The 15,427-nt window shown below is 35.7% G+C and overlaps 1 protein-coding gene across 6 annotated transcripts in view; it reads right to left on the bottom strand.

The window, feature by feature from the left end:
* DYNC2H1 (dynein cytoplasmic 2 heavy chain 1) overlaps positions 1 to 13,002 on the bottom strand; it is a 360,273-nt gene extending 347,271 nt beyond the window's left edge. For 5 of the 6 annotated variants that reach the window (XM_054523746.2, XM_054523748.2, XM_054523747.2 and 2 more), the window contains exons 1-10: positions 12,431 to 13,002; positions 8,473 to 8,643; positions 7,942 to 8,077; positions 6,884 to 7,002; positions 5,478 to 5,622; positions 4,384 to 4,616; positions 1,675 to 1,809; positions 1,454 to 1,567; positions 1,219 to 1,330; positions 761 to 885 (exon numbers count right to left, since the gene is read on the bottom strand). In XM_054523746.2, coding sequence (XP_054379721.1) covers positions 761 to 885; positions 1,219 to 1,330; positions 1,454 to 1,567; positions 1,675 to 1,809; positions 4,384 to 4,616; positions 5,478 to 5,622; positions 6,884 to 7,002; positions 7,942 to 8,077; positions 8,473 to 8,643; positions 12,431 to 12,625 — 1,485 coding nt within the window. In that variant the 5' untranslated portion in view covers positions 12,626 to 13,002. 6 annotated transcript variants of the gene reach the window in all.
* Positions 13,003 to 15,427: the final 2,425 nt, after the last annotated feature.

Raw genomic sequence — 15,427 nt, 5'->3', positions numbered from 1 at the left:
AATATTCCATGAGGTCTTGCTCTTACTCATAGACTAAAATCAATTAACATTTATTGTACAAGTCTAATGCAAGACACTGAACCACATACTAGTTAGTAAGTCCATAAGAGTCTTAGGTCAATTTTAATAATATTAAAATAATACTCATTTAAATCTATAAATTGCTGTCACTACCTTAGACCATGCCACAATTACCTTTTACCTTTCCTTTAACTTCCTTTCAACCTAAAGTGATTTAGTTACATAAACATACTTGCAGGTAAGACTTTGCAACTACTAAAATTTTACAATAATTTTTTTTTTTTTGAGATAGCATCTCTTTCTGTCGTCCACCATGGAGCACTGTGGCACAATTATGGCTCACTGCAGCCTCAATATCCCAGGTTCAGGTGATCCTCCCACCTCAGCCTCCTGAGTAGCTGGGACTACAGATGTGCACCACCATGTCCAGCTCATTTTTGTAAACAATAATTTTTCTTTTTTTTACTCAGTGTAAAGGATGCTTTCCTCCTGGATACAGGTATTTCTTTGGAACAACTGTAATTGGAATAAATGATGCATTATCTCTACAGAAAGAAGGAATAGAACCATTACAACTCCTCTGCATACTTTTTCAGTGTTCTGCATTTTGTATGAAAATTAGACAGACATGCCAAGGAAAACAGAGAATATATTTACTACAGCTCTAGAGTACCTTCTACATGCCTTAATTTAGCAGATTTTATAATTAGTACTCTTCATCTTTTATTAAAATAACTACCTTCAATTCCAACTGGCGAACCCAAACTATATTGTTGACAACTTCTGAAAGGTTTTTGCCAGAAAGTGGTCCAGATGCATCACCGGGAATTCCTCGGCACCGATTCTCAAAGTCTAATCGAAAATCTATAAAATTTAAATCAAATAAATGATTACAAAGAATTAGCAAAGATTTCCTAAATAACTTCCATGTACCAAGCACTATGTCAAATGCTATAGAAAGAAAAATAATGAGTTGGTCCTACCCCCAAGGACTGTACCATGTATCAAATGAAACAGCGAAAGACAATAACTTGTTAATGAAAAAAATCTGTCATTTATAACAGAATAAGTAAATTAATCTTCAGCATGAAAATGTCAGAAAAATGTATCTTTAATCCTAAATGGTATGCAACAAAGAAAAAAGTAATATACAAAAATATTCTCTCAAGCAAACACTATAATCTCATAAACTTTTACCTTTAATTGAGTCCACAAGTCTTGCCAGTAAAGTTTCTCTTTCTAACATCAATTCTTTGCTTATAGTTGGACGTTTTACCAACTCTTTATATTTCAGGAATGCTTGAAGAAGCTAATATAAAATAAAATATGTATATGTTCATCCCAACGGATCAACTCAGTAAATATATATATATTTTTTATATGTATATTAGCTTAAGAGAAATATTAAAAGTGAAATATCTCAATGTTTTACCTGCTGCGGACTGTCTTGAATTTCTGAAATATAATTTTTCAATTTTCCTGCTATTTTTTGTTCCGCAGGTGCAATAATCTTTTCATATTGAGATACTGCAGCTTTCCACAAGGGCTACACACATTAACAACATTGTTAGACTTTAGTATTTTTTAAATCTGTCTTTAAAAAGAACAACATAAACAGGAAACTGTACAGACATAAACAAATATATATACAACCTCAGTATATGGATTATATTGCACAGGATTCAGGCCAGTAAAAGGTTCAAATACTCGAGTGAGGCATATGATTTTCTCTTCACTGGCAGGTAAAAAATAGAGAAACTTCTCATGAATTGTTCTAATAGCCAAGACCTAAAATGAAGTATTAAAACAACAGAATTTATTTAAATCAAACCATTTGCATAAATAGGTCTAAAATCTAGATATATTGGGCAAGAATTTCTTTAAATTAGGTTCGCTAAAAAAAAAAAAACAATAAAACTGAAACTCTAGTCCAGAGAATTGCCACGTGACAACAAAGTGATGCTCAAAAACACAACTGTTTCTTCACACTAACATTAATAAGTGTGCTCAAATCTAGTGAATATATAAGACCTAAATATTTTTAAACTATGTTTAAAGTTTAACACAGTTTAAAAAACTGTTTAAACTATATTTACAGCTCATTTAAGTAAATTTTTAGAGTCTACCCTTAATATAGTAATAACTTCTGATTTTCATTATTCTGCATTAAATTGCACTTCTAATAATGAAATGACATGTTAACAGCCCTATTTTTTATTATTTACAAACAGCTGGGAAACACATATTGTATTTTGAGCTAAAAATTTCCACCAACAATCAAAAGGTAATCAAAAAGGTTAAGTGAAAACAATTCCTTCTATTTGAGTTGTAAATCTCAGTATAAACTCATGATTTATTTTTCTCTTGCTAAAAATTTACCTATTAGCAGTTCTGTCTACTGAGAATGCCTAACAGCACTGATAACTAAGTAACAGCACTTCCCCTACAGATTGTTGTTAAATAGCCCACACAAAGAACCAGGCTCCTTGAAAAAAATTACTAATTCCAGGTATGAGACAGAAAATGTACAACATGGGCTGGGCTGGAACATTTTTGGGGACTTGAAAGCTATCAAAGAAATACTGAAGTTGGCCAGGTGCAGTGGCTCACGCCTGTAATCACAGCACTTTGAGAGGCCAAGGTGGGCGGATGACCTGAGGTCAGGAGTTCAAGACCAGCCTGGCCAACATGGCGAAACTCCACCTCTACTAAAAATACAAAAATTAGCCAGGTGTGGTGGCGTGCACCTGTAGTCCCAGCTACTCAGGAGGCTGAAGCAGGAGAACTGCTTGATCCTGGGAGGCAGAGGTTGCAGTGAGCCAAGATCACCTCACTGTACTCTAACCTAGGCAACACATCGAGATTCCATCTCAAAAAAAAAGGAAAAAAAGAAACACTGAAGTCATGTCAAAATGGCATAGGAGACAACTTCAAGGGGCACTCTCTGCCCAAAAACTGAACAAATTGAGTATAATAATAATAATAACTAAAATGGACTGAAACACACAAAATACAAAAATTCATGGGTTCATAATGACACTATCAAAAAATATTTCATTGGTTGCCAATGGAACTTACTATGACACTAATCTACTTAATGTTCATTGTTCTAAAAAGTGATCAAAAGAAATAAGCAATTATCTATACTGCCGTTTCTATGCAAACTATATTTCAAAGTAACAAAAAGTTGAAGAAAAAATTCTTCTTATAGAAAAGTCATGACTAATAAAAGCAGAAAGAACACCAGAATTAGAAAATCACCATTTTGTAACTCTTCGTGATTAATGACTGCTAAAAGCATTTTTTAAAAGTTGGAGAGCATTATAATAAATTCATCAGAATGATCATACCTGAACCCTCACAGATCAAACTTAACATCACTAAATATGGGAAAACCTGATACCACATACATCCTGATATAGCAAGGTGAGAAATGCCATATGGCATAAAAAAGGGGAAACTTTTAAATTAAAAATGTCTCAGGAGACCTATCAACCAAATACGATGGGTACACCTTGTTTGCAACCTCATTCAAGTAAACCAACTAGTTACAAATTTCTGAGAAAATCAGGATAAATACATACTGGCTAGATATAAAATGATATTAAGAAATTATTGTCATTTTCTTGGCTGTGATAATGGCATTGTGGTTATGTTTTAAGGGCGGAAGTATACAATATCTCTGCTTTATAAATATTCCAGTTTAAAAAAAAAAGGTTAAGGGAAAAGCAAGGAAGACAAAGATGAGAAAAGAACTGAAAAATGTCAATGACTATTAAAATTGAATGGTGGATACATGGACATTCATTATACTATTTTACTTTTTAATATGTTTGAAACATTTCATTTTTAAAAAAAGTTTTTTTTTTTTAAAGTCTTTAATAAAGAACTATAGTTCTTCTAAGCAAGGCAGGAATGGTCAGTTTTGCAATCTTTAAGTAATCTCATTTTGCCTGTCCCTGTAAGCTAAATATATGTTCTTTACTGAAACTCATAACTTGTGTAAATTAAGCAATTGTTTCAAATATTTCCACTGAATACCACTTAAAAAGTTGTCCCAACTTAAAAACAATTGCAATAGCCAAAAGACTCCCTGAAAGCTTCCATACATGGTCAAGTGGGGTGATTATCTTTTTACAATAAAAAACAAAATATAAGCTCACAACTATCAAGTTGATCCATCTCACACCAAATAAAAAGAAAGGATGTGGAAATTGGCCCAACAAGAACTTTAATTCCTACTCTCTCACAAAACTAATTTCCAGCAGATGTATAGTGTTTATTGATTATAAAATACATTTACAAACAAGTGAAGATATGCTTTACATTTAAAGACAAAGATCTAGATAATCAAATTGATACCTCTTCAAGGCGTTTGCCAAGTTTGTCAAGTGTTTCTGGAAAATATTTTTCATTTTTCCATGGATGAGGAACATAGTGCTGCCACACCTGACCTGTTAGATGATTACAGACTATCACCCACTGTTCACAAATTGAAATACCAGCTTTCAGACTTTCTTTCACAAGATAATAAGGATCTTCCCATAGGTTCAAAGTTCCCAACTTTTTCTGAACAAACCTTCCAAATGAACCACCTAATAAAACATAAAGCAAAGAGTTTAAGGGAAATAAATGTATTTTTATAGAATAATTATAAAATACATGCTTATGACAATATTTTTAAAATATACAAATTAGCCAACTAAGGATCTATGAAATACCACATGCACGTCTTTAGACTACCACTCTCAGTAACAAATATTTTTAAAATCACACATACATATTGCTTTGCATTTTTGCATCTTTCAATTTTCAATATACCATTACACCTTTTAAGTACTGAAATATATATGCAGCACACCAACATGGCACATGTATACATATGTAACAAACCTGCACGTTGTACACATGTACCCTAGAACTTAAAGTATAATAAAAATATATATAATTAAAAATATATATATATACAACTTCCTCAAGGCTGCAGAGCCTACTGTATGGATACTGCATTATGTAAACAATCCTTAATTGCTGTTTACTTCTGCTCATCACAAACAATGCTGCAATAATATATTTGTACATATAACTTTATGTACTTATCTGATATTTCCGTATAAAATAATGACAAGGGTATTTTCTAGGTCAAAATATTTAATATTAACAAATAAGCCTATATATTTTAAATAATTTTTCAGTTTATTTCAAAATAGCCTAATATATATATAAATACTAAAAATCTATGTAAATTTGGTTATATCAATGGTTCAAAGAATTTGACACATATGATTTATACCACCCAACTATATAAAAATATCTATTTAAATAATTCTACATGATTTGCTTTAAGAATTACAGTATTACATAAAGGAGCATTTTAAGTAAGGACTTAAAGGATAAAAAGAAAACAAAATAAGACAGGTTTTCCAAATTCCAAAAGTTCATTTTTTTACTAGTACCTATGATGTCTAAGAGATGCAACATTCGTGACTCAGGATAATGATCATGTTCTGTTTGCCTCCACACATCATCTACAACATCCTGAGTAGTCTCCACCAAGTCAACAACTTCTAGTAGGGATAGACTGTCCAAGTTATAAAACTCCTAGAACAAAAATGCATTAATTTTTAAACATAATTATATTTGTACCTTGGGTAATACAAGCAAAATGTTCCCAGGCCTTTTCAACTGCCACAACTCTAATATTTGCCACATTATTTTCTCCTCCTTTTTCTAACAGCTTATAACTACTTCCATATGCAAATACCCTATAATTTCCCCCCAAACATAAATGTCATGAAAAGACAGAATATCAAAATTGTAAAAAGTCTACTCATTCATTTACACACTTGGCCTAATTTTAAATTTTGATTTTTTAAAATTTACCCAACAAAGGTGATCTCATCTCCACATACACACTACCCACTGTAGTTCGCATGTCTTTATTCATTCATTATTAATTCATAATATTATGTTTAAGAATAACACAACCACAGTCAAGATTTATCATGCTATATTTCATCGTTACCAAAAAAAGCTTAAAACCATTTAAAACAGTCTACTAAAATATTATTGAAATAACAGTGGAAATGAGTAGAAAATTAATATATATTTGTTTTGAAAAGAGTAGACTTTTTATGTTCATACTTAAAATCGTCACTCAATTTCAATGTAGACACATAAAGGACTAATCAAATAAGCATAAAACTAAGACTTTTAATATTTCAGATTACTTCAAAATGCTAATTTGAACAAAATGAACACCCATTCAAAAGAACATATTACCTGTGCATGGATAAACCTGTTATATTTGTTTTTCACTATATACCTGCAGAAAAGTAATTTTGGGGTTTTTTTGTTTTTTGGTTTTTTCTTGAGATGGAGTCTCGCACTGTCGCCCAGGCTGGAGTGCAATGGCACGATCTCCGCTCACCGCAACCTCCACCTCTCAGGTTCAGGTGATTATCCTGCCTCAGCCTCCCGGGTAGGTGCTCACCACCACGCCCAGCTAATTTTTGTACTTTTAGTAGAGATGCGGTTTCACCGTGTTGGCCAGGCTGGTCTCGAACTCCTGACCTCAAGTGATCCACCCACCTCGGCCTCCCAAAGTGCTGGGATTACAGGTGTGAGCCACCATGCCCAGGTGTAATTTTGTTTTTGAGAAAAATATTTTATAGAGATTAGAATTTAAGTTTTGGATTTCTCAATTCATTTTACATATACAACTTCAACTTTTCTACATATAAAGAATCTATTTTGTTCACAATCATCAAGTAGATTTTAAAACAGAGGAGAGGCTGTAAAAATTGAATCCCAAAGTACTTTTATAAGAAGTCCAATATATAACCATTTATGAATCACATACTCTTGCAATTGTTTCAAATAATTCTTTAAAATAATTGGCTCTTTCTTTACTAATCTGTTTATTTCCACGGTGAGCTTGTTCTATCCAAAACTGGAACTCATCGCTTGGTGTAAGGATACCTATAAAAGTCAAGAGGGGAAAGAAAAAATGGTATAGGATATCAGAGAAAAAAATGAATACAAAACAGCAGAGCAGCAAAATATTTGAGTCATCTAACACATATGCTCCTAGCTGAGGTCAAATAGGTGACACTTCCTTATTGTTTCCTATTTCATACTATAAACAAAGTGTCCTTCCTGAAGTCTACTTAGTGCCACATTTTTCAGATCCGTGTGCTTTTTGTTAGTGATTCACTGTTTAAAATGGCCCCCGAAAAAGTGCTAAATTGCTGTCTAGTGTTCCAAAGCACAAGAAGGTTGTAATGTGCCTTACCGAAAAAATACATATGCTAGATAAGCTTCCCTCAGGCATGAGTTACAGTGCTGTTAGCCATGAAGTCAATGTTAATGAATCAACAATATACACAAACTAAAGTGTCTTTAAACAGAAAAAAAATAATAAGGTTATGTATTGATCAGTTGATGAGATGTTATGACCAGAGGCTCAAAGGAACCTAATCCTGTATTGCTCCTAGGAACAAAGGTTCAATATTCACTAATTCAGTGTTTACAGTGTTTACAGTGACTTTATAGAACACAACTACTGCCTCGGCACTTTGGGAGGCCTAGTAGTGAGGATCCCTTGAGGCCAGTAGTTTGACACCAGCCTGGGCAACAGAGCAATACCCCATCTCTACAAGAACTAAAATAAATTAGCCAGCAGATAGTGGTATGCACCTATAGTTCTAGCTACTCTGGAGGCTCAAGCTAGATTGCACATTATTAACAATTATATTTTCCTCTTCTCTACATCCACATAAATCTACTCATTTTTTAAAACCTATGCTCAGAGAAATTCCAAAAGTATTTGAAGAAATCTATGAAGAAATATGTTCATTTACTAAGGTACTAATGAGACAATCATTTTGTACTTTCTTTTATTAAGCTATGGTTATATACCTCGTGTGTCATCTTCCTTAAATTTCAATTTTGTTAAGTTAGTGTCTGATCTTCGTAGAACTATACCCAACCCAGCTTCTAGTTCACTCAAAAGATTCTGAAGTTTGGGATCAAAGTTTCTGCTCCATTCCTGATCCTAAATAAAAACAGACAAGAGCAACCAAGATTGATCAAAATTTTGCTAATCAAATTGGCTTCCCAAAACACTGTCCAAAACCCCATTTTTCTTAAAGCCTGCCACTACCTCCACTTCATAAGAAGAATAAAAAGTCCTGTCAACAGTCAAAACTATGAAAAGCATTTAACGTAGAAATGTTGAGTTAATGTGGATTGTATTTTATACCTTTCTCCAATTTCTCTATTTTTTACCACAACTTACATTAAAATTTAAGTTTAAAAAAGTTAAGAAAAGATATTTTCATTAAAATTAAAACACTAATAACATTAACAGTAAAAAATAGATATTTATGTTTATATGAAAACATTTATCCAAATACCTCAGTTAAAAAAAATGACAGCTTCTTTTCTCACCTTTAACAACATTGGTGCGAATACTTGCCGTACTGCTTGGTAAAGAGAACTAATAGGTGACTCTAACATAGACGAAACAAGAATGTTATCATGTAGATTCTCATCAGTAATTACTTCAGGTCGCAGCTTGAAAAACACCAGCACTTTATCTTTTGTGTCACCAAACTCAATCTAAAGTGATAAATGATTTTTAATGTTATCTTCATAAAATTTAATATTTGAAAAAAAAGTAGACAAAATTGTATCATCATAATTATACCTCTTGGAAAAAAATAATTACTTTAAAAATAAATATATTAAAACCAATTTATCTCTTCTTTCCTTAAGAATACTTCAGTTTAAAAACTTATTCCCACTTACATCAGATCATAAAGTCACTTTGGTAAGTTATTTATAAACATAAAACAATATATACATTGTTGACTGCTAACTATTCCATTCCAGTCAGATTCCATTCCAGCCAGATTCCATTCCAGCCAGAGTCCATTCTAGCCAGAATCAGTAATAGTACAGATGAAAGCTGTATGTTCCGGGTACACAATGAATAGTGTGCTTCTCTAGTAACCCAGAAAGTCTATAACAAAATGTTAATTACCCTCTTACTTAGGAAAAGCATTTTAAAAGGTGCTTTTAAAATTATACATGCACTCAAAACTACCAAAATGAACTTAAGTTGTCTATCTCCTAAAATTAACTTTATCTTAACTGAAAATTTTTCCTTAAAGAGTTAAGAGCACAAAACTTTGTTAAATTGTCATATAGCTAGATTATTTTAAATCGGAACCAGATGAACTCAATTGGAATTCACTACAGCAACCTTGTTTAAAATAGGTCAGTTCATAGTAATGAGTTCATTAGCTGAGAAGTATACTAGTCAAAGGAAGTTTTTGCATTATACACACATTTTCAGTTATTCTCATTTCTTTTTTCAGGAAAAGAAGTCTACACATTAAAAAGCTTTCAAACAAGGTCACTGCTGTGTATGAAGAACAGTTATGGGTCTCATGCCACTTTTTTCTATCCAAATAATTATATTTTTGGCCGCTGGAAAGGAGCTGAAACTTTGTTACTGCTCAAACGCTTATAATATTGCATGACACATGAAAAGTATATGAAATCCACGTCAGTGTCCATAAATAAAGTTTTATTAGAACATAGCCATTCCCATTCAATTACATGTATTATTACAAAGTATTACATGTCTGCTTTCACACTACAAAGGCCAAGTTGTAGCTGCAATGGAGCCCTTGTTGCCTGCAATATTATCTGACCCGTTACAGAAAACGTTTGCCAACCTCTGTCCTAAAGCATAAACCAGATCACAGCTCTCCCTTGCTTAAGATTACCAGTAACTTCCTATTTCAATTTAAATGGTATACAATGTCCTAAATGATCAGCCTGTGCCTTATTCTCCCTTCTCATCTACCACAATGTTCCTTCATACCATAAACTTCAGCAATCACTCTGGATTTTTTTTCTTGCCCCTGGAAACTAAGTTAAAACCCAGCTCAGGGCCTTGGTACTTACAGTTTCTTTTGTTTAGAACACTCTTCCCCCAGATTATGTCTGCCTGCAACTCATCGTTTAAATCTCGCTTCAAAGATAACTAATCCAGAGAGGGATTATCTCCCACGCTATATATCTTTAGTTCCCCACACCACCCCATCACTACTATAACATTATTTTTATCTTAACGGCACTTATCAATACCCAAAATTATGTTACATATATCTGTAGCATGCGTTTAGCCTACCTTTGTCCATTCCAATGTTACTCCTTTAAGATACGGACTCTGTGTTCATGGCGTTGTCCCTAGTACTAGTAGGTAGTCAATAAATATTTGCTGACTTATTAACTTACTGAATCACGCTATCAGGCAACTAAAGTACAACTGAAGACATCACAAAATATTTTCAAATATGACTAAAAACCTGTAGCGAAGTGTACAACTAAAAATAACAGATACATCGTTGGGCTTTACTAGTAATAGCTTTAACTCAGAAAAAAAAAAGTTCTACCTTCAACTTTCAAATACCCAAGCCAAGATACACTTTCATGAATCCAAACCCCTTTCCATCTTTCCTACTGCATTCTATCCGAACTTTCAGTGGCATTTCCAACAATGTGTCCTGATTTTATCATTTGCTGAGTATATGTCATCCTAAGCCACTGGAGTGAGTCTAGGAAAGGCAGAAAGCAGGAGGCTCTATCCTGAATTACACTACCTATTCGAGAAAAAGAAAAGTTAACCTTTAGGTTGTAACTTTTGTCCCTTACTTTCCTCAGCCATAAAATAAGAATAAAAATAGTTCCTATCTTACAGTGTTGTTATGGCTATTAAATGAACGAATACATATAAAGTACTTAGAACAGTGCTTGACAGAGTCTAAAGTGAAAATAAATGTTAGTTATGATTATCCATCCTTTTTATATCTTTGTAAACCCATGAAGCCTGGCAAAGTGCCTTGCGTGTACTGAGTTCAAAGTAAATGTTTATTAAATACAATCGAATTAAACCTAAGAATAAAGATAGTGAATGGGGTGAACGATTCAATCATCCTATAAAAATGCACTGAAGCCAGGCGCGGTGGCGCACGACTATAATCCCAGCACTTTGGGAGGCTAAGGCGGGTGGATCACCTGAGGTCAGGAGTTCGAGACCAGCCTGACCAACATGGTGAAACCCCGTTTCTACTAATTACAAAAAATTAGCCGGGTGTGGTGGCACATGCCCTGTAACCTCAGCTACTTGGGAGGCTGAGGTAGGAGAATCGCTTGAACCCGGGAGGCAGAGGTTGCAGTGAGCCGAGATTGTGCCATTGCACTCCAGCCTAGGCAACACGAGCGAAACTCCATCTAAAAACAAAACAAAACAAAACAAAAAGGCACTGAATGCTTTTGCTGAGTGTCAAAAACTCTGCTAGACCTAGGGATAAGGGTGAACACAAGAGGAAGAGGTTGAAAATATGTCTTTGTTTTATTAACTTAAATCGATTTACTGAGTCCCCTTTAATGTGTCAGGCAATTTTCTTCTGTGTTTTTCTTTTAGGCTTATATATATAAGCCCTGATTGCAAATGCAACCCATTTTTTAAGCAATCCTGCCAGTGGAGGGAGCAGTGCAATTAATAAATCAGTATATCACATGATGTACACCAAAAAAGAATTCAAACTTTATTTTGAAATATATCATTTCACAAAAATTTAAATTCCTAACTAATCTTTCCCTTGGGCAGTGTTAAAATCAGAGCCTGATCCAAAAAAGATAGACTAGAATTTGCCACCCCCCGCCAAAAAAAAAAAAAAAAAAAACTCAAAAAGGGGAGAGAAAAAAAATAAAAACAACTAAGTAAATGTTTTCTTTTTAGTTATAACGTATCTGTAGTCTTTCTTAAAAAGTAGAATATAGGCCGGGCGCGGTGGCTCATGCTTCTAATCCCAGCACTTTGGGAGGCCGAGGAGGGCGGATCACTTGAGGTCAGGAGATGGAGACCAGCCTGGCCAACGTGGTGAAACCCCCGTCTCTACTGAAAATACAAAAATTAGCCAGGCGTGGTGGCGCGCGCCTGCTACTTGGGAGGCTGAGGCACGAGAATCGCTTGAACCCAGAAGGCGGAGAACGCAGTGAGCAGAGATCGCGCCACTACACTCCATCCAGCCTAAGCGACAGAAAGAAACTCCGTATAAAAATTTAAAATAAAATACAATCTAATTGCTTCTATTCAGATGTATGGAAGGGAAACCTGCTTCGGTCAGGTAGGATGCAAAGCTTGGAAACTACATGCTTAAGCACGAGGCCAACGCAGCTAAGCCAATAATGCAGAAGAAGTGGAGACAGCCTTGGGTTCCTGAAAAGGATCTGGTTGGTAAAGCTAAAGAGTGTGACCCGACATCCCTCTGGCTGGGCCTGGGGACTTGAAGAGTGGTCAGGGGTCAGGCAGGAGTGCAAGGAACCGTACCGTGTTGGAAAAGGAAATTCCGGCTTCGGATCTCTGCACCCTGAGGAGCATCTGGTTGCCGTCATCCAAGAAGTTGTTGATTTCAACACAGTTGCACAACAGTGGCTGATCCCAGAGTTCAGACATCAGCCCGAAGTAATTCTGGGTAGTAGTGAAGATGAAGAGCTTCCGAACGTCCGCAGTCCCGTTCGCCATGATTGGAAGGGGTGGAGGGAAGTTGGGGGGAGGGGGAAGGAAGAAGAAACCAGTCCGGAGGGAAGTGAAGGGAAGAGAGGAGCTTTGCTCAAACCCGTAGCCCGACCGCGGGACCGCAGAGCTTCGCGGTTGCCGGGGTAGTCGCTATGGCGACGGAGCGCTACGGCGGCGTCGCTGGCGGCGCGCGGTGGACGTTGCCCTCTCGGGGCACGCGCACGCAAAGCTCGCGGAGGCGATCGACCGCCTCGGAGCTCTTCAGCGGCTCCCTGCGGTCATCGATTGTAAGGGGTTCGGACAAGTTTATGTTGGCTCTCAAACGTGTCTGTTATTCTTCTTACTGATTTTTTATCACGCATAATCAGAAGAGAGACATCTAGCCTTCAAGTACAGTAGCGTGATCTAGATTTAGGAGAGCTGGGTTCCAGTGCTCCCTCTCCACGTGCACCTAGTAGCAAACCACTCTGTCAGCGTCAAGGTACACATCTGTTAAGAGGGGGAAATACTATCTCACCACCAGGAGTGTAGTGCGGATTGTAAAAGATTACTATTTAAAAATCCCTTTTTAGAGAGGCTTATAAAGACTAGGAATTCAATACAATGTTAATTTACTTTCTCAGTCGCCTTCTGCTCCTTTCTGTGCTGCTGCATTTCCCAACATCGTTTTTTCTCCTATTATTAATTTTAGAAAAATTTAACCAGCAATTTTTTGATTGCAATCATTACCCGAACACAACCATATTTGTAAAATAGCTAAAATGTAAAATGATACTTTTTAGTTTATTTTATAACAACCGCAACCAAATTCTGTGAAAATACAGATATGAAAACACTCTTTGTCATTTTCTACCTCATGGCATTACTATAAACTACTAAATTGCTGGTCATTCATCCGAACATTCGTCAAACACTTTCTCAATTCAGTAATTCTCTTCTAAAAATATTTACTACATGCTATTAGGTTGGTGCAAACGTAATTGCGGTTTTTTGGCAAGAACTGTAATTACTTTTGCACCAATCTAACACAATTTGCCAAGTACCGAACTAGGCCCTGGGGACACAGTTCCTGCCCTCAGGAAGTTTTTGCTGTAGTCATTCATCACCTCAGCACTGGTTTGACCCAAGATCCTAGGGTACATAAACATATACAGATTTTTTTTGGTTTGCACTTAATAATCATAACCTCCCCTTAAAACTACACTGTTTGAGAATTAGAAGGAGAGTCCTTTTATTTGCTGAGCAACTTAAGATTTTGGAGTGGGAACTTTAAAAAGCTGAACTGCTCTAAATTATAAAAGGAAATGAATGTAAATTCTCATGAAATATCCAAACAGTGGGAGATGGGAGTTTGGCCACTGGATGGGAAAACATCCAAACAGTGAGGTGGGATGCTGACCACTGGGTGGGGGAAAAAATCCTAACAGGAACCCAAGATGACTGTGTAGCTAATAAAAAGATTTTGAAAGCCAAAGTGACCACTGTGGTTACAGAATTTCCTGCTCTGCAATGAGCATTATCACTCTTACCAAGGTCTTCAGGAAAGTCTCTATTACCCACAAGTGCTCGGTCTGGTGAGTTGTTTTGGTGGTGAAAACATATGAAATGGCTGAATTGAGCTTCCATAACAATATGGTGAATAAAAAGGCAACACATGTAGGAAGATGAGTCTAGAAAGCAGATGAGACCATGAGTATGTGATCCTCCCAAGAATTTTTAGAAATCTTGAGGAAACTTCAGGCTTCCACAAACTATGAAATTGTGTTTGAATCAAGTTGAACACCGATCTCAAACATGGAAGCTCCCGTTGACATGTAAACCCCATGAAATAGAGGTTTGGTGTTTCATTTTCACTACTATATATAAAAAATGAGGCACAGAGTGGGAAGAAAAGACAGATACGAACTTTATTTATTGTATCAAGCATACAATAAAGAAGAAAGAACCTCACAGATTAAATTACTTACACAAAAACACAGAGATGGTAAGTGGTAGAACCAAGATTCATACCAAAATCCAATTCTGAGCCAATCTCTATGTACCATATCACAGTGATAGCCAGATATCCACCAAAATCTGTTTTTCCGTTCCATAGCTAAGAAGTGGCTACCATCCAGGTGTGGTCATGTGACTAATTCTCGCCAATAAAATGTGTGAAGAAGTAATGTGTGCATCTTCAGGGCAAAGTTTTAAAGAAATGAGAGTACCTTTACCTTTTGCCAGCTGGATGCAGATAACAATGAAGCAACAGGGATGGCAAAACTTTCCAAGAATAGGACCCTAGGATCCTGAATCACAGAGTGGAATAATGTCCGCAGTTGTTAAATAAGCAAGAAATAACCTTTGTTGTGTTTGAGGCATTACACATTAAACTGTGTGAGGCTATTTTTATGGCAATTTAGGCTACTCTAACCAAAAGAGTAATTGATATCTATAGTGTAGTAATGATTTTTTTTTTTTAATGTGGGGCATTGGCTTAGCAGTTGGCTGTCAGGTGGCATAAAAACAGGTAACGTGAGCTGAAGGGGAAGACGCAAAACTTTCTGAGACAGGGTTTCCTAATTTTGTCCTATATGCCATTTCCCAAACTTTTTGGTGACCTTTTTATACTTTATACTTTAAAAAATTATTTTTATACTTAAAAAAAATACTGCCAGGCACAGTGGCTCACGCCTGTAATCCCAGCACTTTGGGAGGCTGAGGCAGGCAGATCACGAGGTCAGGAGTTTGAGACCAGCCTGGCCAATATGGTGAAACCCTGTCTCTACTAAAAATACAAAAATTAGTCGGGCACAGTGGCGCACACCT

This window comes from Pongo abelii, chromosome 9 (genome assembly GCF_028885655.2).
Source record: "Pongo abelii isolate AG06213 chromosome 9, NHGRI_mPonAbe1-v2.0_pri, whole genome shotgun sequence".
In the NCBI taxonomy this organism is placed as follows: domain Eukaryota; kingdom Metazoa; phylum Chordata; class Mammalia; order Primates; family Hominidae; genus Pongo; species Pongo abelii.
The sequence above is the reverse complement of the archived record's forward strand: the minus strand, read 5'-3'. Positions and strand labels throughout refer to the sequence as shown.